Consider the following 26,492-nt stretch of genomic DNA (forward strand, 5'->3'; position numbering starts at 1 on the left):
AGGTAATTTGACATCAACTTGTTCAGTCTTTTAATTTGGCTATATACATGTAATGTCTGACTATCCTTCATACTGACTATCCTTCATACTCATGTGAATTAAGTGATGGAACCAAACACTCTTATTATGGGTGTTTTTGCTCAAAATGTCAGCAGCCATGGCACGCATACACAAACACACACACATACATGATACACACATACTTGATACACACACACACATACATGTACACACACACACACACATACACACAGACACACAGACAGACACAGACATACACACACGTACACACACACATACACACACACATACACACACATACACACAGACACATACACACGCACACACACATACACACTCTGCATCCAGAGCTACCAAAAAGTTTTACAGTTCATCAGGATGACCTGTTTTGACCTTTGACATGTTCTTGTAAAGTACCCTTCTAACAGTCTTCTGTATGTTTCAGGGCACACAGGTCGGTACCTGCTGTTTGTGTTGGGCTGCAGTGTGCTGTTCTGTGCTGGCCATCTCATCACACAAGTCGTCCTGCTGGCCACACCTCCTTATGGACACATCTTGGGGGAAGCATGTCAGTACTGCTGTATGATGTTCCATTAAAAGGCCCCACCAATTCATTTTTGGGTTCTCAGATTTACCCCCTTACATTTTTCAGTTTTGATTACAAAGAAAATCGCAATTGTCATTTTACATGAACCAAACCCAAAATGCTTAATATATTTTTACTGTAACAGGTTAAGAATGCCCATGTTTTCTAGTTGTTATTATTCAATAGTTTTTTCCATCTATTGATGCATCAAAAACCCAGAATTCATGGTTTGAAATGATAAATTTGTGGCCCTGTTGTTGTATTTGAGGATACTGATTTCTTCTTTATTTTCATTTCCCTGCTCTATCTCTCCATTGATTTCCTGCACAAGTCTGAGAACCAAGAAATTACATTGATGTGACCTTTTTCTTTCATCTTCATGTACAGTAAGCACAGTAACTTGACAACCTTGTACAGTCACCATTCTAAACCTATATTTTGTCTGTATATGTTGTTGATATTACCCTAGGAGAATGCTGCTGATGATGATGAAAGTGAAAGATAACCTTAAGCCCATCAGCAATCCTATCTGTAGATTTGCAGTAAGGATTCAATACTACATGTATTAACACTAGTTACATATGTATGCATGTGTAAGGTTACATGGTATCTACTGAAGGGCAATGTCAGAGGCTGATTTGTAGATTTTCAAAGAGCTTTACAAGATTGATTATAGTGGTGAAATGATTATTGAGTCCAGTCACTGCCTGAAACTCACATCCTGATATGTCCTCAGAATAGTGGCTTTGGATTTTAACACTGACAGTTGTCAAGTACAGATAACCACCTAAAGAGCCCCACTGTGCATATCAAAGCATGGCCTGGATTCTTCAGTGCCACCAGATGATACGATTCTTGTTCTCTTAAACAGGTGAGGGTGGAGAGAAGGTGGCCAGACAGCTGGGATTCCAGAGGTGAGCAGAATTTAGCACAGAACTGGTTCAAAGTAAAGAATTAGGAACCGTGTATGTGACCTCTTTGAGACCACATTTTGCACAGCACATGAGCTCTCCTAGGGCAAGAATAAAGTTTGACATATAACTAGATTTCCATGACCTCATACCTTTGCCAAATGATTTTATGACTTTGTGACTGACGCATCATGAGTGTTTCTCATTGCCTATGCAAATAAGGTCCTCATTTACATAAATCATATCAGTCGATCATCTTTTCCACCCAAATAACAAGTTGTCCAAAGTATGACTGTCTTACATTGTATCTTAAAGGCACCCAGAGCATTTTATGAGGCTTGAAAACTGGAAAATATTCTAGTTGCTGTAATCTTTATGAAATTGACATTCAATGCCAATGTTTACCACATTTGCGTGCAGATTTCTTATCAAAAGTGTTACAGAGCGGCACAAAAATAAGCTACATGGTGATTTTTTAGTTTCACGCGCCTAGTGTAAATAGACCGATGCCATAGCCATGCCCACCTCCGTCAAAACATAGAAATGCAAAATAAAACATAAAAATGCAAATATTTGACGGACATGCAGTCACCCTCTCATTGGTTGAATTGCTAATTGTGATGGACAGTCAAGATCAGTCTATTAGGGCTTGGATTTTCTATCAGTTCTCACCACACATCGTACCTTTGCTCCTTTAATGTCGATATGTAATGGTATAGTGTTATTGAAACTTACTATGTGTAGGAATGAATGGAAATTGGAGTTTTTTTAATTCAAGTTTCAAGCCTCATAAAATGCTCTGGATGATGCCTTTAATGGAGGAGGCTATATTTGAATGATGCAAATGAGGACCACAATAATTTATGTTCACCTTCACATAACTTCCAAGTGCCACAAGTATGAAATTGCCATCATTTACCAGAATGGAATTATAATTGTAGTTTCTCATTGATTATGAAAATTAGGTAATTTTCATAATTTTTTAGGTATGAACATTCCTCTCTTCCTCAGTCACAAATGTCACATATTTGAATGGTCCTATGATGGAATGCAATGGGTTTATGAATTTCCTAATTAATTATGCAAATTAGATTCTGATTTACATAATTACCATGTAATTATTCCGAGCATCACTTAAGGGACATATTATAAATTTGGTGGGCAAAAACTACAAATATCAAGAATTTGAAAAATCCACAATCATTCAGATTCACACATTTGTAACTTAGTTGTAACTTATTTCCAACATATTCCTGTCTTTTGGTCACATTTCCATCATTAATAAACAACGAAAATGCAAAACACACAAAATCTGGCTTATTTGCATATTATTTATCGGCCCCCGTGTTATAATATGCAAATAAGCCAGTCGTAGAACGGTCGAGTTACCCAAATCGACCGTTGCAGTCGGAGATTGAGCGTCACAGGAAAATCACAAGTGAACAAACTTCAGAACTTTGCATGTTCAATTGCGTGTTCGGTGGTTCATCAGAATGTTGGACAAAATGGTGGACAAGTCAAGCGGCAGTGGGAATTGCGTATAGAATTCTTTTTCGAGACGTTCGCACGATACTACAAAGTCGCATTCATACGTGATGAATATCCTTGTGCAGTGTTATAAGGTAGACTCAACTTATGATGTATGAAAAGTAACCCAAAACAGTGTTTTATGTTCCTATTACAATACGTCCCTTTAAGAAGCTATCTAGCTACCAAAAGTCATGACTCATCAGCCCCACCCTCCTCTGTATATAGCAACTGTCAGTAATGGTGAAAGTGGGCCCAGAAGAACAGGGTCGATGTTGGAGGCTTTGTTGCTGAGCGATTCGACAGTCTGCTAGAGTCCACCCCATCTTGAGTTATAGCATTCTCTTATTGATTATGCAAATGAGCTCAAAAACTAGAGTTCCACGAACACATTACCTTCGTTCCCACAACTGCGACTCACCTACCAAAAATCATGAAGATCCATCAAAGGTTTTAAAGAGTTATGCTCTTCACATACATACAGACCCACTCCACAGCTGGTGTAACCGAAAATATAACCTTCTTGGCGAAGGTAATCATGACCATCCGTCCACCCCTTCCCTGAAACAAAACCTGCTCCTGCAGTTCAAACAAGTGCTTTTGAAAAAGCTGTCGTTTGCACTGTATATTGTTTTTGAAATGAAATATTCCGCCACCATAGCCCTTAATCCATTGCTATTACCTTTAATTTGTCACCATTGCCCTTAATCCATCACCCTTTCCCTTAGTCCGTCATCCTTTCCCTTAATCCGTCACTCTAGCCATTAATCCATCATCCTTGCCCTTAATCTGTCACCATAACCCTTAATCCGTCACAAAAGCCTTTAATCCCTCACCGTTGCCCTTAATCCGTCACCATAGCCCTTAATCCATGGTCATAACTCTTAATCTGTCACCATAGCCCTTAATCCATCAGCATGAACCTTAATTCGTCAGCATGAACCTTAATCTGTCAGCATAACCCTTAATCCGTCACCAGAGACCGTAATCTGTCACCTTTTCCCTTAAGTTTATCTGGGGTTTCTTTGGGGTTTCAATTGGAGGCTTCATTTTCGCCTGGGATAAAGAAAAAAATTTTGAGGTAGAAATGACTGATGTTGTCAGAAAGAGGAAAACCTACCGTATAATCAAGCCAATTATAAAGAAAATTCTAGTACTTGAATTTCTTTAATCATCCATGGCGCGAGGCATATCAACATCACCCACAGAACGCAACAAAGGTCAATCTCAGGCCAAGGGACATTTCACTATCAACGCGGATGGATATCTGGAAATACGGCTCGGACCGAAATGCAATTTTCACCAAAAACACACCAATTCACACGCTTTTCAGCCATGCTAGTATCTAATATCAGTTCGAAGCACATTATGAGAAATGTGAACTCAAACCCAGCCCCTCGAAACCCTTTCGTCACTTTTTTGTTGCGCACTACCACAGACCCCGGTCGCTGAAGAACTGGGGTGTGCACTGGTAATCCGTCACCATAACCCTTGATCTGTCACCAGAGACCATAATCCGTCACCCTTTCCCTTAACTAACTCATCAGTATGCAGTAAAGCTGCAGTTGAACCTGTCAATTCAGATGCCGTTATGAACAAACATGTATCAGATACAGTAAATGCTTCTTGCAGCGCATTGTGCAATTTGCCTTTGTGTTGAAGATATCTCCTGTGAAAGCTTCTTGTCATGAATAGCAGTTGCTAGTATTCTGGGAGGTTATCATTAGCTGATTAATAGTCAACATTGGGTGGTAGTACAAATTTGCCATGCAAAGCTGGTGTGTTACGCCGAAGGGCGGTTATACCTGCTATATAGATATAGATACAGATACAGATGTTAGCCCAAAGAGCTCTCATAAACTGCACGTTATCAAGTGACTGTCCTTGCATGTTTTCAAACGCCATTTTGCATCACATGTTTCTGCAGGTGACACTTATTTCACCGGAGGGCAAGGAAAACTCGCAAAGTCTACTGACTCATAACCAAGCCCGAATGCTTTAGGACCTACTTCCAATCACTCCCAACCAGTGTTCTCGCCAGCCTGAAATTTTTACCCGTCATTTCAATTTTCCTGTCGGGAAGAACATATCGAGCGCCGAAGGCGCGAGGCGTCGCGCCGGAGGCGTGACCATCCTAGGCCCCCGGAAAATTTTGGAATCTAGACCCTCTGAAACGCTATTTCCTGCATTTTGAGGGGCAAATTTCTTGGTAGAATAAGCTTAGTTTAATGACATCTCTTTCGGTGAAAAATTACGCAAGGGTTTCAGGCTTAATTTTGGGGGGAGGCGTGCCGTCCATCATCGCGGTAAGATCGAATGTTCACACACAAGCTACATTTTTATGTTGTATACAATCGACAAAGAAAAGAAAATCAAGCACAACAAAACTTTATTACGTATCTACGTCCTACAAAAAATACACACAGAATAAGTCGGCAAAATTAAAATTTTTCAACACTTGTCCCGTATGCTCCCTGTAATTATTGAATATGATGAGGAATTTGACACCCTACTTTGAGAAAGAACGCCATAAAGACGTCCATTTTCCCCCCCATGTTTTCCACGCTTAATTTCTCCGGTAACTGCACTGAATGTCTTCAAAAGTTGTCGATTCAAGCCTTCCAACAGCCGCTTCGTCGTGCGATCCTTGCGATCCCCGCCATTCCTCTAACATCTCGCAAATTCACGCTTAGCTGAAATCACGCGAGTAGCGAGACTCGCATGTCATTGGTCGGTATTTCTTGACGCGACGGAGACGACGCACTGTGATTGGTGGAATAGAATATCTGACGCCTGTTTACCATTTCTTACGGGAAGAAAGCGCATTCAACTCAGCCGCCGCGGCTTGAAACTTTGATAATGTTTAACAGATTACAGAAAGCCTAGCTATAGGAATATTTCTGAATTTTTAGGCTTCTTTGATGACAATAACTGACGGTGAACCGAGAGGGACAAAACAGAAATAAACGTCAGCCCGATGCGACCAGCCAAAACTGTGGGGAGGGCGGCGCATGACGCCGAGTTTTCGGCGGCCACCAAATATCCACCATGGCGCTCTTTGTCGCCGGCGGGCATTTGAAATGATCTAGATCGCCCTCGTCGCGAACTTCCGGTGATCCTCTGGAGTTTTTGCCAAATTCTAAACTCTGTCTAAATATCTTTACACACCGATATTTGCCCATTAAAAATGACGGGTTGGGCAAAAATTTTGTCCGTCATGAGCGACAAAAACCTGTCAAATGACGGGAGGACGGGCGCTGGCGAGAACACTGCTCCCAGCCATTGCCAATCACTCCCATCCATCCTGATTTCAACATGTCCTCCCAACCAGTTCCATACTGCTTCACAACCCATTCCAGATTTCCCAGACCTTTCCATGATTTCCTGACCACTCACAATTTTTTAAACATTTCGAAACACTAACCCGTTGAACCATGCAGACCATCTGCCAAACACAATAAAAGTCATTACATTCTACATCTAATCAAATTGACTGATTTCTCTACATGAGAAGCTCCTGTGGAAACAATACACTTATTTTTTACTTGCAGAATGAACGCCATGAGACGAGCCATTCGATATAGATATTGAACTGTATATGAAAGTCTTTTTCATGGCATTAGTTTTTGGTTTCAATAGTCTGTCTGTGTGTATGTGTCTGGGGAAGGTTGGTAATGGTACTGTGGCCATGTATGTGTGACAGGGGCTTTACTGACGCTTTAAGATGAATGGCAAAGAACAAATGTGTGTTCTTCATCATCTGCAGGTTTGACCAGACACCGTTCCCAAATATCGTCAGGTTGATTTTCCCAGACATCGCTGTTGCTTCCTTCCTCGCCATGTTCTTCCTGTACAGCCGTAATTTAGAACGAGATCAGAGCCAGCAGCTCCCAAATAGCCAGTCCGACTTGCACTCCTCCAGCTTCTATAGCAAATTTCGCCCTCCCAAGCTGAACTTCAGCCTCCTGATGTATGTGGAGAAACCCCTGGTGATCATCCTGACAGCTGCAGCAGGGATCACACACCCCTCCTTCATTAGTCTCATGTACTTTGCTATCTTCCTGGGACTAGCGACATGGTGGTCGTGCTATCGTGTGATTGGGCAGTGGTTTGAATACTTGCGGGCAGCTCTAGTTGGTTACAGTGGGACACACCTCTTGCTGCTCTACCTGTACCAGTTCCAGTTCATGCAGTCTGAACTGGATCCAACCAGCTTCACATCAAGGTACATGTAACACCTGCTTGTACATACACTGACTTCTAGTTGGTATGTTGTAGTTGACAGTACAAAAGTCGTTGATCTTTTTGTCATATCAATTAATTAATAAGCTTCAATTTTTTTCTTGCAAAAGTTTGGTAATGCAAAATGGACAAAACTCTGAAATAAAACTGAAGACAGTCCATGGCCATTGGATTATCCCATGGCCATGGACTGTCTTCAGTTTTATTTCAGAATTTTGTCATTATGCTTTAAAGCATTCAGATTGCACAAATGATGATTGTAAAGACATGTACAGTGCCATTCTGGTCAAAAACTGATCATGAAATATGATCAGTGCTGGTCTGAACTGTGAAGTCTCACATTTGTGTACAATATGAATGTACCATGTCCACTTCTCAATTGTACAATATACATGACATGTAAAAGTGAATAAGTTTGTTTGCATGCAGATGACAGCTGTTTGTATGGACTAGTATTATTTACCTTTCTAACCAGCATGGTGGCAACTGAACCATGATGTACTATTATTATTAATGATATAATAATAAGATCAGTAAAAATCCGTCTCGAATTAGGGAACATCCCAAGTTAGGTCATCCCATGTTATATCATGTTATGAAAGGAGAATAACTTAATTAGCATCAGATATGTTTTTACTATGCTCTGTAGGTTTCTAGGTTTGACTGGGATCATACATTACAACTGTGATGACCCCCTGCACCTGAAGCTGCACTCTGATGTGGACTGGCCTGTCATACTCTCTCCTGCCTTCATCCTGGCTCTGTACTGGGTTTGTGTGACGGAGATACGCCAAGCTAGCAAAGTAAGTCTACATATTTAATTATATGCCCTTCAAAATAACAGTGGTTTTCATATCTGACAAAAGGAAAAGCTATTACAATCTAAATCTTTAGCAAGAAAGTTGAACCATCATATGATTGTAGATGACACCAGTCCAGTCCAGTCTACTCGAGTCACAAACCATGATGATAGGGGACCGCATTCTTAAGAACTGACAATGGTTTCTTTTCCTTATTATTCAAATATCAAACCTTGGCACTTTTAGTTGGCAGACAAAACAAGCCTGGATGGCGGTGATATTTACATAAATATTCACAAGAAAAACGGAGATCAACACCTATATACAATATATCTATATTCATCCATATATACATCCCTGACATTATTGCACACTGGGTTTTACTGTTTGTTGTGCAATCTGATTGCTTGGTGTAGAAAAGAGTTCTGCAATCTTTTTGTTTTTGCTGGGGGGATGGAGATGTTGTGTTTGTTCCTGAGTGACTGTCCAGTAGCTGTAGATCTGGAGGGGGGGACGAGATCGTGTAGGGGGTGGTCATCTTGGAGCATTTGTCTGAACAGTTTGACAGCGGCATCCTCACGCCTAGACTTGAGTAGGGTAGGTCAGGCACATCACGCCAGCCTGCTCGGCTGATGATGCGAAGAGCTCGCCGTTGAAAATGCTCCTGTTGACGTTCCTGTTCCTTGCTGCACCCAACAAGGAGGACATGCTCGTACTCAAGAACTGGGCGTACAAGGAACAGGTATACCAGGACTAAGTCAGAAACACAGGTCCCTTGTTTGGACAGAAGCCTCAGGTAGTGCAATTTGCGTGAGGCTTTTATCACTGTAGAGGTGACAGTTTTTTTTGTCAGTTAAATTTCTACTCAACAAACACTTAAAAGACCCAAATTTTAGTGTCTGTATGACACAGGTCAAATATTTAGAGGCACGGGCCGTCTCTACGCAGTAACCGTCTATTCAGAGCTACCATCATCATTGTCAAAATACTATTGTCGACAAAACAAGGATTGAATAATGTACATGACATTGTATATATTGAATGCAAATGACATAGGTGGATGGACTTGGTTTATTTACCTTCCTTATCAGCATAGTCAGTGGTCACAAACACGGCATACTTAATATGTATATTAATAAGATCAGTAAAATAATCTGTGCGATGTTAGGCCACGTGTGATGTTAGGGCGCCCCCTGTTATGACATTATGGTTCATGTTTGGCAAATATGACGAATATATGACAAAGCTTTACTTTTGCATTGTTAACAGCGACAACTAGCTGCAGTGTAGAATAGTAGAAATCAGAATTGCCTTGACAAAGGTGAAAGATGGTCACTGAAGTATCGTCTGTTGAGAGTAATATATAGATCCTGTTTGTGAATAAAGAATCTTGTTATCCAGTGAGTTTCCAACCTGTTGAAATTATTCACGGATAGAACATGATAATGAGTCAGTATTATGCGAAGATGATGTAATATGAGTGGTTTGTTTTCTGGCAGTGGAAGGAGACAGTTGTGGAGGCAGGGACTCCACAAACATGGCTACGAAGGACTCTGTCCAAAAGAACTGCTGGGAACACAGTAAGGAGGGCATCTGCCATGAAATCAGAAGATGAAAGGGTGGTGAGTGTGTCAATTTTGCTGTGATCGGCAATTAATTATTTGTTTAGAAATTTTCCTGTGACATATTTGTTTGGACGTTTGAGGGAGGGAGTACTGCTAACTAGTGCGTTATTCATTACAGATAACTGAATGACACTCTCAGCACATTAGGCTGAGCCACCACGTTACATACACTGTACATTTATTATCTTTGCCAAGAAGATTATGCTGTGGGTAGCGTTTTGTGTGTGTGTGTATACATGTATGTATGTAGAAAAGCAGCATAACTGGAGAAGGCCTGGATGGATTGTCTTGATATTTTGTAGATGGGTAGATTTTGATGAGATGTGGAAATGATTAGATTTTGGGTCCCATTGTGGCTTGTTACAGTACTGCAGCGGAACTTCCTGTTTTGATATCTCGTGTTCTTGACAAGCTATGGTCCTGATTTTTTAGTGGTAGATAGCTCTTTGGACAGAGAGTAAGTGGTATAGGTTTTGGCCCCCTGGTGGCTTTTTTTGAACTGCAGGAGCAGGTTTTGCTTCAGACTTTGAAGGCTTGAGTGATGGCATTAGATACTCATCATGCAAATCTGTATCTAATTTGTATAATTCATGATAAGACTCTCAAACATGTGACATGTAACTGATGACAGAAGAGAAATATTGATAGATATCAACTATGCAAATGAATACCTCATTTGCGTAGTTAATGAGAAAATACTATAACTCAAGATGGGGTTGACGAATCATCATGATGTTTGGTATGTAGATAGCTTAAGTGATGCTTTGTATGATTAGACGATAATTATGCAGATTCTGTATGATTAATTAGGCCATTTCAAAAACCCTGCTGTGTTCCATGATATGACTATTCATTGACAAATATGTGACATTTGTAACTGATGAGGAGCTAGAGCAGGGATCGAAATACTTTTTTTTTGGTTACTTGCAAAATTGCAAGTTGGCAAATAATTAACTTGCAATTTGAAAAATTAACTTGCACTATTATAGTCGGTATGTAACTGCAAGCCTGACATAGCAACTTTTAAAGCATTATAAGAAGACTACCGGTATATAAACAATTTACATGTAATTTAGAAAATATTCAATGCAAAATTATATTATCAAATTATATAATTACACTTACGTACACATACAAAATACAAGGAGAGAGCTACGCGGTTTGGGGCATGTGATGTCTTTAATCTGTGAAACTGCTCTTTGGTGGAGGCTTACTGGTTGTACAGAGACATCAACGGCCAAAGACTGTGGTCTTGGCGGTCATAACACAAACTGTAATGTATTACGTACAGTGTTGGTCAGTTTAAACAATTTCATAAGATCACATTGCAGCAAGGGCGGGATGGTGGTAACATTACACGGGAGGCGAGCGAGCCGGCCGTACAGAACGGCGGATTTCGCGTTGTGAGCATGGCAGGAGCGGAGGTCAGAGGTCGCTTCCTCCAGAGAAATTCCCTACGATTGGTCCAGACCAATCCTACTATAACTAGAGTTCCACGAACACATATCTTCGCCGAATAAGCAAGGGTTTCTATAAAGAGTGCAGAGAGCGGTGTTTTTATAAAGTTCTTAAATCTATTATGTTTATAAATGTTACCTCATATATTAAGTTGAGTCTATCAATTGACATGTGTGTGTTATGTACAGGGTATAGTGGTTTGCAAGTTAGATTTGAAATGTATGTTACAATCAATGCCTATGTAATTATAATTGCTGTTGTTAGAAGAGCGTTTGAATCATATGTTCCAAGGGTTAACATGTAAAAAATGTAGCTTTGTGTGTATGGACAGTATTACCTTAAGTAGCAGTTTGTTGTTATATCAAGGCAACACAGAAGATGATGATGATGATTACAGTAACTCTGATACTGTCTTGTACATGTCCACGAACATAAACGTGATCTAGAAGGGTACTATTGTCAGTGGAGCTTGAACTGTCCCGTTACGGATTACAAGGATTTGGGCAGGAAGAGGTCAAAATTGAAATCACCAAGGATAATTGTCAAGATGTCACTTGGAAGTTGATGCATGACGTTTTTGTAGTCTATCGATGAAGGCGGCTTCAGGCAGGGAGTGTGGTCTGTAGATATTAATGCTGTTGACTGTGGTCGATAGTTTAGTGACTGTGGTAGCTACATGTATGCACTCCAGTCCATCTCTGAAATATGGAGCTGTGTAGGATTGACGTCTTGTGTTAAGTAACAGTCATCACCCCTCCTCCTGTTCCATTTCTGTCTGTTCTAAAGGCCGTTGCTTGTGACATAAAATGTTAAGGCTGTTGTTGGCCATTCAGGAAGGTTTCCACGAAGCAGAAGACATCGACTGGTTGCATACAGTTTAAATCCCAATAGATACAATCCGTTCAAACTCAACACGACTCAAGGCAACATATAACTGTCCTGGGGAAAAATGAGCTTTGCGCTCAAAGGGGACAACACTTTTGCCCAGTGATTTACCTCGAACTATATCAGTATATGTACAGCCCCATGCTAAAGACAGAGGGTACTGTTCTCGTTGTACTTGGATCGTCCGCTTGTCGTAACCGTTGGGGAACTAAACGTTGTATTTTAATGAGTACCACGTTTGGGTAAATCTTTCTTGTATCGTCGGCAATTGCTTGTTTGCCAACGCGATCACATCATGACCCGTGCTGTCAATGCCCTCTACTGTTGCGAATGCGCCCTTAACAGTTCCGTCTGATACGTTACGCCAGTGGCAGTGACTATGACTCTTGCCCCTACTGCTATTGACAATATCTCTCTTAAGCCTCCTGTTTTACTTGGTTTTGTGGAGTGTTAGATTTGTGAGACCTGACTGTTACTGTTTTATGATATATTTTTTCGTGTCTCTGGCTTTAATGTGAAACACCCCGGAGAGTCGGGTGTTGCATATTGTGCTCGTGTACCTCGGGGTTGGTCCTAAAGACGTGCAACGCTAGTGCTCCTGATGGGTCTGTTTTGAAGGCTTTCCTGGTTTTGAGGATATTTACATACAGGAGGATACTATCTGTACAAGAACCTTTTTGTACTCTCATCTACGAAGGACTGTGGTCCACATCCAGCGTAAGTGTGGTATATTTACAACGGCATTTTACAAACCACATAAAGCTTAGTATAATGCCTTCTGTACTGCCTGCTGCTTGCACATTATTTCTTATATCTATCGATCGCCAACGTTTTCATTTTTGTTTTCACATAAATGTTGTGTAAAGAATTCTTGTAACGTGCCATGTATATAGTAGTCACATGTGCACAGTTAAAGCATAATGGTGGTGAATTGAGTAACGCCGTGTCCAGGCGATGTTCAATTGTTTTTATTTTGACTTGTCCCACACGAACAGTGATGTTAACAAGCCTGTCCTGTCCGTGTTTGTTGATATAAGCTCCCTCCAAGCGGGTGATGTAGTGCTGCCTGACCCATACAAGGAATGCAGAGCATCAATCTTGAGCCCAAGTGACAAACAGGTGTTGTCCTTGTATGTAGGTCGACAAGAGGTACTTTAACGCAATTATAAACAAGCCTATTTCACAACTTAATTAGACCCTGATTACAATTTCATACATCTAGATTTGTTAATCATTACCTCAATAAGATACCTGTCAAAAACAATGCAAATTCATCAAACCCTGCCCGAGATATTTGCCTCCAAAGGTAACATAAAAAAAGCCCACTGCAGATCTAAGCAAGCCACTAGGGGGTCTAAACTCACATCACTTACTCCCTGCCCCAAGAGCTATAAACCACATAAAAATCATGACTATAACACTTGCATGAAATTTGACTACAAGCTTTTGGCGGATTGATAAACTTTCCTCATTTATTATGCAAATTATTTCCTTATTTGCATGATAAGTATTCAATAATGTAAAGCATCACCCAAACTATTTACATGCAATAAATCATGATAATCCATCAATCCCTGCTGGAGTTATTCGTCTCAAAAGGTAACAACAAAAACGCCAACTGCAGTTCCAAACAAGCAGCTAGGGGGCCTTAATTTACACCACTCACTTGCTGACCCAGAAGCTATCTACAACCTTAAAATGATGAACCTGACACCTCCAGAAAATTTGGCCTCAAACTTTGAAGCTCCGCTGCAGTACCTTAAGTATCCGCTAGGAGGCCCATTATCGAACTTGACCTTCCTCTTTGACACCCCTACTTATCCACTTAATATCATGCACAGCCGTCAACAGCTCCTCGAGTTATGTTGGCGACATACAAAATCACGTACACACAAAGCATGCTGCAGTACTGTAGGAAAGCGCCAGATAAATCATTTTCAAACTTGACTTTCGTTTCCACAATATCTACATACCTACAAAAAATCATGAAGATCCATCAACGTTTCCGTCACTTTTTTTGCCTGCATACAAACACAAAAAGATGCAAAGTGCGCTGCAGTACTGTTAAAAAACGCAAGGTTAACCATTTTCGAACTTGACCTTCCTTTGCACAACCACTACACACCTACCAAAAATCATAAAGATTCATCGAAGTTTTCTTGAGTTATGCTCTTGACATACATACAGACCCACCTAACAGATTTCTCAACCGAAAACATAATCTTCTCCGAGTACAAGTACTCGGCGAAGATAATTACACTTACGTACACATACAAAATACAAGGAGAGAGCTATGTGGTTTGGGGCATGTGATGTCTTTAATCTGTGAAACTGCTCTTTGGTGGAGGCTTACTGGTTGTACAGAGACATCAACGGCCTAGCCGAGGGTAGTGAGGACCCCAAACCGCATAGCGGAAAAGTAGTTAGTTGTAGTGGTAGTGCTAAATCTAAGTTAGAAAGTAGCTAGATATTCCAGTTCATAAAAACAGGCCAAGGCTGGTGAAGAACGTGCCGCAGGACGTCACCGGCCGGGCACTGTCGAACAGCGTAGAGACAAACCGGAAAGGGTACGTCGGCGTATAGGACTCTAACTTGTGAAGTGGGCCGTGGGCGGGTACTGGGGATCTTCGGCACGCAGCTGGAGCTGGTCTTATGCACTGTCAATATGGCTTTGCTAAACCACTCTAAACTATTCTACTCTACTCTGAGAAGAGAAGTTGCGGGTGTAGGTGCAGTCCCAGGCTGGTGACGATCTCGCTGCAGGACGCTGCCGCGAACTCCGAGTCGGACCGGAAAGTGAAGTCGGCGCATCGACGTGGAGTGGGGTTCCTGGGAGCCTTGAGTACGCTGCTGTAGATGCACACCGCATTCTTGTAGTCCGTGTAGGTACGGGTGGAAAGGGAGAAGGACGTGCGATGAGGAAGGACCGCTCGTGGAAGCTCCCGGAAAAGTTATTTGGTTCGCGAGGACAAACATGGCTGCCAATAGCACGGGCGTCTCGGGAAACCCCGCATCAATGGCGGGAAGTGGGGAGAGGGGCTGTCGTTCCGATCGCTGTAGTCTCTCTGTCTGGACGTTTTTGTAGCACAAACTCAGGATCAGCCAGGAAAGGGTGTGCAGCCCCAGGCTGGTGAAGAAAACTCGCTGCAGGACGCCACCAAAGATTACAAACAGTGTAGAGACTCAGGGACGGGTGGAGCCTCTCGCTTAGAACTGCGAATCCAGGTGGGCAAAGTTTCTGGCGAGTCCATGCACGCTGCTGCAGTTGCACGCCGCGGCTCTGCTGTCTGAGTCCGTGTCGGGCCAAACCAGCACGGGAACCGGTAGGTTTTCCGGCAGACTGGTGTGCCTCGGTAGTTGGGGAACGCCGTGCGGGAGGTTGAAGGGCTTCATGAAAGCTCAAGAGCTTGGAGACGACGGAACATTACACAGGAGGCGAGCGAGCCGGCCGTGCAGAATGGCGGATTTCACGTTGTGAGCATGGCAGGAGCAGAGGTCAGAGGTCGCTTCCTCCAGAGTAATTCCCTACGATTGGTCCAGACCAATCCTACTATTATGAAAGTTACAGTCAGTAGTAAACACAAAACAGTATAATAGTATTACAACATGTAACTTTGGGTAACATAAATTCGCCATTTTTCCGATAATGGTTGACTGAAATCAATCTAGCAGAACATTACTCTCACCTCTCAAATAAACGTACCGGTACGTTTATTTTTTTTCGCCTCAAGATCCGGCCGTTACTTTCTTATTTTAGACGGTACGTTTATTATTTTTTGAAAATTGGGATTTTGCTAAGCAGGAATCCCTCTAAAATCGAAATTTTAGGTTTTTCTGCCCATGTTTCCCCGGTATTTTTGCTAGTAATTCGCTATTTTTCGGCCTAGCGGCGTTGATTTCCCGGGATCCCCACCGCTATGACCGGAAATTTGTGAAATCCTGACGGAAATCGTAACATATCGGTCGATCTCACTATGACATTACAAAGTTAACGTTATTATTGGGGGAAAAAAGACGCAACACTGACATTTTACAATACCATTTTCATGTAAATAACTGTGACAGTCTCTGTTTACATCGTAAACCAAAGTACGCTGAATGTCGCTGATCAAAAAACGTGTCGAGTAGTAACGTTAGATACTTGCACAGGGAAGAATTCGATGACCACTATCGGCAGTGCGGCGGAAGAATAATTGGTTCACAGAAGATATATTACACGTAAAAACAACAATTATAACTTAAATTCCCTTGTGATATGTGTTTTGAGGCCGCAAAATCTAAGAACGGCACAAAACGAGCGGTAAACAACAGCATGTTTTGCCATCGAAACATGGCGGCGGCACCATCACGCATGGTGACAGTAAAACTAGCAGAGAATTGCATAGTGTGGATTACGAGTTTGAAATGATACCGTGAACGCGTGGATGATATTATATTTTCGGCAACAATATAGAATTCTATATTTTAGAAGGGTTTGTATTTTTAAATAACCGTAAGATTTTCCTAATTTAGCGGTAAAGCGTTGTTTCTATTGTCAACATGTTATCGGTAATTTCGTCGTATGTGCGGGCTGAAACGCTGTGCTATTTTTACAGTCGATCTCTGTTCAATATTGTGGGCTCTACCGCGGGAAATCGAAATCCGAGCGTCTCACAAAAACTTTGTTCTTGACGCTATGGAGCAAAAGTTTATAGACATAACCCTCTTTTGTGTTCATGTTTGTTTCTTGGGGGTGGAGGGCAATGTCTTTAGAAAATATGATTATCGAATTATTTTGATTATATGTCAGTAATAATAAATGATAAATATCCATGTACAACAATTTTCCTTGATCAATTGCTTCAAGTTCCAAGTAGAAAATGCATGTATCATGTTCATTTACACTTGTTGAATTTGAAATCACCGCATAGTGGGGAACCTATGCCCAATTTTTCAACATCACTATGATATATTTTTTTTTGATGTGGCGAGGAAGATCATAATATCAATAGATATGTAGACTGTTCAATATCTAACAATAGGTATGGTCCTCAGGCATGATTGAATAAATACTAGTACAACCTACCTGTTTATTATCTTCTTTCCCTTTGACAGTCATGTGGCCACAGTTTACCTGTCAATTTGGTAATTTTCCGGGGGGTACTTTTATTTCAGGGGGTACTTATATTAGATATTGAAGATTTGTCCGGGGGGTACTTCTATTCCAGGGGGTACTTCTATTTGAGAGGTGAGAGTAAACCATCCTTTTTTTCTATTATTCTGTCAGTATCATGTACTATCTTTGCACTAATCATATATATGGTAGATTTTGTCTCTAATCGTGCTGACACCATAATATTTCAACTTGAAACTACCGTCCGCCGCACACACAATGACGGTGTTGTCGGACAGGTGTGAACATTATTTCGGGAGAGAAGATTCGTCTTGAATATCTTACCGCTAATTTCATTTTATACAGCAGCTATTCGTTCCATCCTTGGCTTGAGGAGAGTGCTATGGATGTAGACGTGTCCAAGTAAAAAAAATACACGAAAAAACGGCCGTACCGACCACATCAGGCCTTCGGTAACATCCCGTTTGTTGAGTCGGTAGAACGTCACTCAAAGTCGATCCCCACCGTCATGGCAACGTGTACATTATTCATGGAAAGTTAGCTGGATGCCGTAGCAATGGTTATACTACTATGTCCATGTGTTCCTTGTTGTGTTAGGAGCAAACTTTGAGGAAAATATCGTCTTCAGTCCACTATCACATGCAACATTTAGACAAAAAGTGTTCCTCACAAACCTTTTTCGTCTGCTTGACAACAGGATTCTGGGTAATGATATGGCGGCCGTAGGTTGTAGCAACAAAGAGGAGTTTTGATGATTGATCACACTTAGAATCCAGTTGCAGGTTAGCAAAAGAGATTGTAATAAGTTGTCTTGTAAATAATTGTGTTTAGCAGGCAGGAGATGTGACATTTGTCTTATAAACCAGCCGACAACCATGTTGTGTAATTCTCCCACGAAGCCCTCAGACTGTTCCAATAAGGGACGGAGAGTTTTTGACCTCGTCGCCTTCTAATGCATGGTTATCGAAGCTTTTCAGACAGTGTTCTGAATACGTTAGTCTGTCAGGTTTGCATTTCTAGCGGTATTACTTATGCTGCATCTAGTACATATCCCTAAATACCCCGTTTTCAAAAAATCACGAATTTAAGTACTCCGCGAATTTATGTTACCTAACGTTACAACTTTTTAGAAAGATTGAAAAAATTTCAACTTTCAGAATTTCTAAATTAAATGTAGTAGCAACAATAACAAAATTACTAATGATTAAATTTTCCCATACAAATAAACTAGTGACAGAAACATTTACCAGCCTTATGACCACTGGAGGCATCGTGAAAATTTCTAGAGGTCAGCATGTTGTATGCATGTACATAGGCCATTTTGATTTTCTGACGGTGTTTGTTTTTGTCTTTTTCCAGTGCAAACTTCAGCAGAAAAAATTCTTGATCTATGAAGGGTTTTAAAATGGTTTAGAACAAAAAAGCATTGATTTCTGTGTTTCAATTGAAAATTTACCATATTGTATGGGATGATTGTGTGTCAGTGTGTAACAAGAGCAGCTTGTTCCCAGACATTGATGGAATACAAAGTAGTATTTTTCAACTTGCAAAATTGCAAGTTCATGTCATTTTTACTTGCAAATCTTGAGAATCACTTTCAAATTGAAAGTTGCTTCATTGTATTTCAAACCCTGAGAGAGGAATATTGATAGATAGAAAATATGCAAATGAAGACCTAATTTGCATAATTAATGAGAAACAACTGTAATTCCATACTGTTAAATGATGGCAATTCTATACTTGTGGCATTTGGAAGATATGTGAATGTGAACATCGTTGTCTTAAAATCATGCTAATAAGGACCTCATTTGCATAATTGATTATTTACGTTAGCATAGCCTTCTTTGTTAAGCTCATACTTTGGACAACTTCTGTTATTAAGATGATCAACTGGTATGATTTATAATCAATGAGAAACACCCATAATATGTCAGTCATAAATGTTAAAATCATTTGGCGAATGTATGAGGTCGTGGAAAAAAACAGAGAGTTGTTTAGCTGAAACTCCGAGGAATGCTGTCAGTTTCAAATTAAATGATGTTCATCCACATACCTACATTTACGTACGTATAAAAAAAACATAACCTTTCAAAAACATTTCCTGGCAAAAGTGATAATCATCAGTCTATTGCAACAATCTTAGAAATGTCTTGCATCCTCCTCCTCCACATGTTCACCTTTGACATCTTTTTGTCAGAGGTGAGCACCGTCGGTTGATGATGCTGGACTTAAACTTTGAGAATGAATATGGCGGCTGTGGCGTTGCTGTCTTGACAAAGCTCCGGAGTTAGTGGCAACACAACAGTGTTTTATGATAAATACAGTGCTAAGATTTCTTCCAACAATAAGGTACAATGTATTTATGGATCAAATTTTCGACGACCACTTTCGCCTTCTTCAGGATCAATATTGACCAATCACTGCCGAACGTAAACTCGCGAGAGTCATAACGGATACGTCCTGGTCAGACTACCGTACCAACACTCGTGTATTAGCTAAAGCTGGCTCCTGTAGTATAGAGGCACTCATCATGCGCAGCCAACTACGTTGGACTGGTCACTGTGTCCGGATGCCAGACAACCGGCTCCCCAAACAGACCCTGTTTGGGCAACTGGATCAAGGGACACGGCCTAGGGGTGGGCAAAGAAAGAGATACAAGGACACCCTTAAACACTACTTAAAGAAAGGTCACATTGACCCCACAAACTTTGAAGCTCTCTGCCTCGATCGCAGTACCTGGCGTCAGCTGAGCTACAAGAGCGCCACAACGTTCGAAGCTAAAAGAACAGCTGCCGCTGAGGCCAAAAGGAGGGCCAGGAAAGCTCGGTTACAACAGAACTGATGAAACCATGTAGACTTGCCATACTCTCTCGAGTGGCTGTCAACACTTCTCATAAAGTAGTCCTGCTCAGTGTCAAGTATTCTGACAATGGCCAGTGAAACGGTATGGCCCGGAGATTCAATGTGGATGTGTTGAGAGACTTCAGACAAATGCAAGCTGGGGCGTTTGTGTTCAAGGAATCTAGTTCTCAATGAGCAATATAAACTTCCTGGCACGTTTGACCAATTGCTGACGTAACGTATCCGTAATGATGTGTCAATAAAGTCACGTGTCTGTAACTCTCGCGAGTTAACGTTCGGCAGTGATTGGTCATTTATTGATGAAGAAGGCGACAGTGGTCGTCGAAAATTTGATCCGCGAATACCAATTTTCAAGGCACAGAAAATGCTTTGGGTGCCTTTAAGATCATTGTTGGCTTGAAATTCAGATTTTGAAAATTATTCAAGCAAGGTCAGTATGGCAAAGAAACAGGTGCACTCTTTATTACCTCCATGAAAATGGGAGGTACAGTCAAACCTGGCGCCACTCAAGGGACTGAGTAAAAGTGGTTGCTGAGGACAGGTAGTTGGTTCCGACAAGTTGGCTGGTTGACAAAAAAAAACTTACATTTGCACAAAAGACACTTTAGTTCCCAGGAAACATATCTACAAGAGATACACCCCATAGCCTTGAGTCTTGTTTATAATCCCCATGCTGCTATGTAAACAAATTTCAATAAACCATTATTTGACCATCAGAACTGTGTTTATCTAGCAATCAAATATGTTTTTTTGGTAGTTGTCTGTTCCTACTTCCTTAGTACCGCCAAAAACAAGACTTAGTGCATTCAGTTTCTTTATGTCAGAATTACCACTATTTCAAGTTGTACTTTGCACCTGTCAGTGATATATACTTCACTGATTTTAAGTGGTTGCTGGTTGGGGAAGACAGTTGGTTGCTTGGGAGAGGGTCTTAACTTTGTAAAAATGGACGGGACTGTTTCACTATGTCCTCTGACGGCAGGTGGTAATGCCTGCGCCAGGTGGTTGCTCGGCCAGGTTTGACTGTTTGTGTGTGTGTATGTGTGTGTGTGTGTGTACGTGTGTGTATGTGTGTGTGTGTGTGTATGTGTGTGTGTGTGTGCACATGCCTCCTGGTGGTCTCTTAACTCTTTGTTCAGTTTGCCCTTGTAATATATTTTTTTCAGCAGGATGAAAGCCCACAAAATTAGCACATGCCTAGTTGAAACCACTGGATAGCAACACCTACATGTAGCTGCATTGTGTAGCGCAGAATAGAACCTGTGACTGAGATATTATTGACCTGAGGAAGGTGACACTTGTATATGACTTTTGTGTGGTTGTGAATTAAGCACATAAAGCTACATTTTCACCTTAAGATATCCAAGAACCAAGGAATGAATTGCTGTGGCCTTACCATGTCAAGTCAAACAAGAACTTCAAGGTTTTAAAAGCTAAATTCAGTCTTGTTCTTTCAGGCTCTGGTAGTTCCAGAAGACTATGGAGAGTCTGACGAAGTTACAATAGAGGCAGATGGACAGATCACCCATGAGATAGATGACGTACCAGAGAACAAGGTGGGCACCATCCATGAGCAGATCCACCGTCAGAGGAAGGAAGAAACTTTCCAGCTGGAACAGAAGGAAGAGAATGGCACTCATAGTAAAGACCTGGACTCCTTCAGAACACCCTTGATGACAATGTTTGTCTTCATTATGAAGCAGAGTTACATTGCAGCACTCATCGTTATGATGGTAGGATCAGTATCGTTATATCAAGCAGTTCTGAAAACAGAAGAATATAATTATGAATTTTGTATAATTATGTTCAGTGCAAAGGACAAGGCTACCGGCAGGAGAGACAATCTGACAATGATAGGTTTTGTCTTTTGTTTGAAAGTCTTCTTCATGAATATACACGATATGTGCTCTTAAGAAATGTTATGCTTGCTGATGAAATAGCTCCTTCTATACAGCAAGGTATCATGTAACGTTACTTGACTGAATACTTCATTATGAGCACCCCCCATCTTACAAGTATCTTTTTCATCCAGTTATTGGCAATAAATTGATTAATTAGAGAGCCTCCAAAGAATTCGCAACATGAATGAATCTGTGTTATATGTAGCATGACTTGATTTAATGTGAATGTGTCTGTATGTCCTGTCCAGGCCTGGAGTATCACATACCACAGCTGGCTGACATTCGTGCTGCTGATCTGGGCATGTGTGGTGTGGATGTGTCGCAGTGCTCGCAGGATATGCCTGCTGTCCTCTCCAGCTTTTGTCTTCTATGCAGAAGTCCTGCTAGTTATCCAGTTTGTCTATGGCTTAAACCTAACTGAGGAGGAGCTACCAACCAAGAGCAGTTCAGGTTATAACTTGGAGGAGATTGGACTGATCAAGTACCAACATACCTGCCTGCACCTTACAGCAAAAGTGAAGTTTTGTTTTGTTTGACAATATTACATATGTTGATGGTACAAGCATTCTGTTATTTCTAAGCTTTAGTGGCGGTCTTTATGCAACTATATCTGAAAACCCAAGGACTGAAATATAGTTCAGAATGTCACTTTAACTGTTATATGCGGTCAAATAGTAAGTTTTGCCACTTCTGGACCATATGATGAATTGTGTGGTGTCAAAACTACTGTATGTCATGAATTACGAATATGAATTACATTGTGCATAACGTTCCAGGTAACTTTTCACCATACCAAATTTCAGGTCATTTGGTTGAAATAGTAAGGCACATTTTTGGTCTAGAAATGGCTGAAAATTGCAGAATTAGTCATTTTGAAGTGATGTATGCCAAAGGTACATGTAAAAATTAAGTCCTTTTGCCATATGTCATGGGCATCCCCGTACTGAATTTCTGGTCATTTGGTTTAGATACCAGGGCACAAGAGCCAAGTATCGCCAAAATTAAGCATTTTGAAACATCCTATTGGTAAACTGTTCCTGAACTTCTGGGTATACACTGGCGCTGGGATACCTAATTTCAGATCATTTGGTTGTAGTACCAGGGCACAGGAGGCTAAAACATTAACTTCTTGTCTGAAAATGTTAAAAAAAAACTAAATAAAATCATTTTGAACTTTAAAAAAAATGGAAATAAGTGTGGCAATTAAACATCATTGCCATAGCGAAGGTGTCTGGATTGATCTTTCTTAGTGGTAAGGAAAGTACCTACATAGCACTCTAATATTTGTTCAAAACGCACTTAGAAATTAGAAATGCGTCTGTCAAGCAGATATAGAAAGGCACCATAACTTGATGAGTTCCAAGCAGATATCGAAAAACCAGAGCACACTCCCGGTGTAGTGTCATTTTTGGATGGGTAGAACGAGAATCTAGGCCAGAAGTTTAGAAATTCGGTTTGCTGGGGCTCCTATGATCGTTTTGGTTGTTATTCTACATGTAGCTCTGTAGGTTATGTTTTCGAGGAGCTATATATACTGCAAGTCGTTTTTCCGACACCGCACCCATCCACGTAAAGCGTTCAGTGCAGACTGCCCAAGTGGGAACCAAGTTCTTTATCGTTCTGTTAAAAAACTTTGCCTTTCCTGGATCTCCTCAAGTTTTGGTGTTCACATAGGTTTTTTGGTGGAAGGCATGATGTTAAGCACGTTTTTGTGATAATGCTGTAGATCAAGTGGGGTAGGTTGAAAACCCTTTTCAAAGCTAGAATACTGACACACTCCGGTCCCACCAGTACGAAATCGGACACCTGCATGCCGGGGTACCAGACCTACTGACAAGGTATAGAGTGACAGGCGGGCGTTCCCCAGGGTTTGCGCGGACAGATTGCAGAAATTCCTGTGGAATTCTGGGAATTCTTGCAAATCGGGCATATAGTAAATTCCTATGGAATTCTGGGAATTCTTGCAAATAGGGCGTAAAGTATACTATTAAGCCCGCTCCTAAAGCTTCGCTAAAAAAGAGCACTGGGGTTATTGACCCACACAACCCTAGTGCCAAATTTGAGATGAATCGATTTGAAGACTTGACAGGAGAAGGTGGAGAGGAAGGAGAAGAAACAATAGGAAAAACAAGATATTTCACTCCTAAACCATGGTATAGAGTAGAATATGAATAAATGAAGTGTTTCCCAATTTTCCAGATTTTGTACACCCTGATGTTCTGGTTGACACTTCGCCAAAGTATCTGGGAAAAAAAGATTGTTGAAGAAGATGGCTTAGGGGAAGAGGATGCACTAACAGCCATATTCAAACAAGAGAGTGAAGGTAATATTTCAATGTCAAATATCAGTTAGGCCACAGCAAGTAAATTGTATGGATGACATTTAGTGCCCTCATTAATTTTCGCCTGAAAAAAAAGAAGAAATTTTTGCCTTCTGGACATGGTCCACATGACAAGAAAGTACCAAAATGTTGAATTATGTGTAGCTTTGATTGTACTTGTAGAAGTGACAAGTGTGGTAGCCATGACTAGCTGTAGAAGTGAAACTAGTTCAATAGGTGGTACCAATGTGGTAGCCATGAGTGGTAGGTGCCAACTTGGTAATGTCAATCTACCAAACTTATTTCACTTCGTGCACTTCTTGGATACAGGAATGAAAGATATCTTTCCTATGACACCATGTTTTTATGCTTTTTGTGTCTATTTTGGAAAGTGAGGAAATCTTTTTTTTTTACCCAGCCTGTTTTATTTCCACCCGCTTGCATTAAATTTGGAGTCTACAGGGGATGTCATCCTTAGAATATATCTGCTGTTGCTTTACTTGAGTGTTGGCAAACTTAGCTTACAAAATGATGCTAATCTGTGTCCTGTTGATATATGACATAATGCAATCTGTTTGCCAGACTGCTGCAGATTGACAGAGATGCTGGCAAGAGTGAGTTGAGAGTGACTTAGGGAGAGTGAGGTAGTGAGTTAGAGTAAGTTGATTGAGTGGGTGAGAGTGAGTGACTGAGTTTGAGTGCATAAGTGGGTGAGTGTGAGTTTTGAGTGAGTGAGTGTGAGTGAGTGAGTGAATGACTTTTGTACATATCTTCAGTCCAGTGTCAGAAGACTATGTACCTGTGGCAGGTGTGATGATGGCTGTGTGAAACTTTGATGAGAAAACTGAGAAAATTGCATCATGTGTAGGCTGCTGGATGGATATAACCTTAGCTGTTTCAATGGCAGTTCAGTTCATCTATTCGTCCTTGATAGTTGAGATGTCCATTTCTCCTTCTCAGAACAAATGGGCAGTAGAACATCCAGTGAAAACCAGGAAAGGGAGGACAGTGAGCTCATGAAACAGATGGGCAACTATGCGGTGCAGGTTTTCAGCAAGTACTGGATCTTTGTGTGTGCTGGCATGTTTCTTCTAGTCAGCCTGTCTGGCAAGGTGGTGATGTATCGCATCCTCTACATGGCACTCTTCCTATTCTTCATCATCTGCTATCAGGTATACTTCATTTTCTTGTAGTGATACAACGTCAGGCTCACTCTTAGTGAAATGTGCAAAATAGCGACTTTTAAGTTCGAAAAATAGATCAGCCCATTTTTCAGGCATGCCTGCCTTTTTTTAAATGGCCCATACATGTTAGCCTGAGTGTCATCCTGTTTCAGTTCCAGGCTCTACCTTCACCTATTAGAGCCTGGAACTGAAACAGGATGACACTCTGGCTACATACATGTGTATGATTGCAAAAAATGACAGCTTATTTATTTATATTGAGAAGTTCAACTCCTTACATATAACGAGATCCCTAACATAGCACGTGACCTAACATAACACAGATTTTTTACTAAAGGTAAATAAAACAATTTTATTCACATAGTTGTCATAATTATGCTTAAACGTCACTGAACCTTAATCCGACACTTTTTAGCAAATGCAGCGCAGCATCATAAATCAATAAGCGGCCCTGTGATTATTTCAGTAACTGTTGACTGCATTATGTGTAGTGCTTCCCCTTATCACTGCACATGTATCAGTCTTCTGATTGTTGAGCTGTGGCTGGAAAACTAGGTTTGAAAATGGCGTCACTGACAACGAAGTCCCGTGGGGATTCTGATCCAAACGAAACATTAAAAAAAGTGAATGTGTTTATCCATGATTTTGCTCTATACAATTAAAGCTGTCAATCTCTCTGTCAACCAATAGCCAGTTACAATGAGGTAAAATAGACGAGCCTGAATAGACACACCATGTTACAGTTGACAATTATGTCATGAAGTAGTCATCAACCATCGTCCTTAAAATGTTATGGCTGCTCTCTCTCCCACGACATGCCCTACATGATAAAAACATGTCAAATTTTCCTGACCTTGTCACAACAACATGTTCTCTACAAGACCTTACCATTGCACAGTTTTATGTTGTCTACTTTACTGTATTTTAGAAGCAACCAAAAGATCTTGCATATCAGCGCTAGGTCTTAACTTATAGGGGAGTACTGAAAAGTGTTGGATTAAGGTTGTGTCAGATTAAGGTTGAGTGCCTTTAGATATATAGTTGTGCATTTTTCTGG

At 40.9% G+C, this 26,492-nt stretch overlaps 1 protein-coding gene across 8 annotated transcripts in view; it reads left to right on the forward strand.

The window, feature by feature from the left end:
• LOC136438194 (piezo-type mechanosensitive ion channel component 2-like) overlaps positions 1-26,492 on the forward strand; it is a 163,960-nt gene that overhangs the window by 48,284 nt on the left and 89,184 nt on the right. For all 8 annotated transcript variants that reach the window (XM_066432941.1, XM_066432943.1, XM_066432942.1 and 5 more), the window contains 9 exons: positions 467-589; positions 1,479-1,521; positions 6,812-7,270; positions 7,937-8,090; positions 9,587-9,709; positions 21,488-21,763; positions 22,180-22,446; positions 24,131-24,254; positions 25,212-25,423. In XM_066432941.1, coding sequence (XP_066289038.1) covers positions 467-589; positions 1,479-1,521; positions 6,812-7,270; positions 7,937-8,090; positions 9,587-9,709; positions 21,488-21,763; positions 22,180-22,446; positions 24,131-24,254; positions 25,212-25,423 — 1,781 coding nt within the window. The remainder of the gene's footprint in view (positions 1-466; positions 590-1,478; positions 1,522-6,811; positions 7,271-7,936; positions 8,091-9,586; positions 9,710-21,487; positions 21,764-22,179; positions 22,447-24,130; positions 24,255-25,211; positions 25,424-26,492) is intronic.

The sequence above is a fragment of the Branchiostoma lanceolatum genome, chromosome 7, assembly GCF_035083965.1.
Source record: "Branchiostoma lanceolatum isolate klBraLanc5 chromosome 7, klBraLanc5.hap2, whole genome shotgun sequence".
NCBI lineage: Eukaryota > Metazoa > Chordata > Leptocardii > Amphioxiformes > Branchiostomatidae > Branchiostoma > Branchiostoma lanceolatum.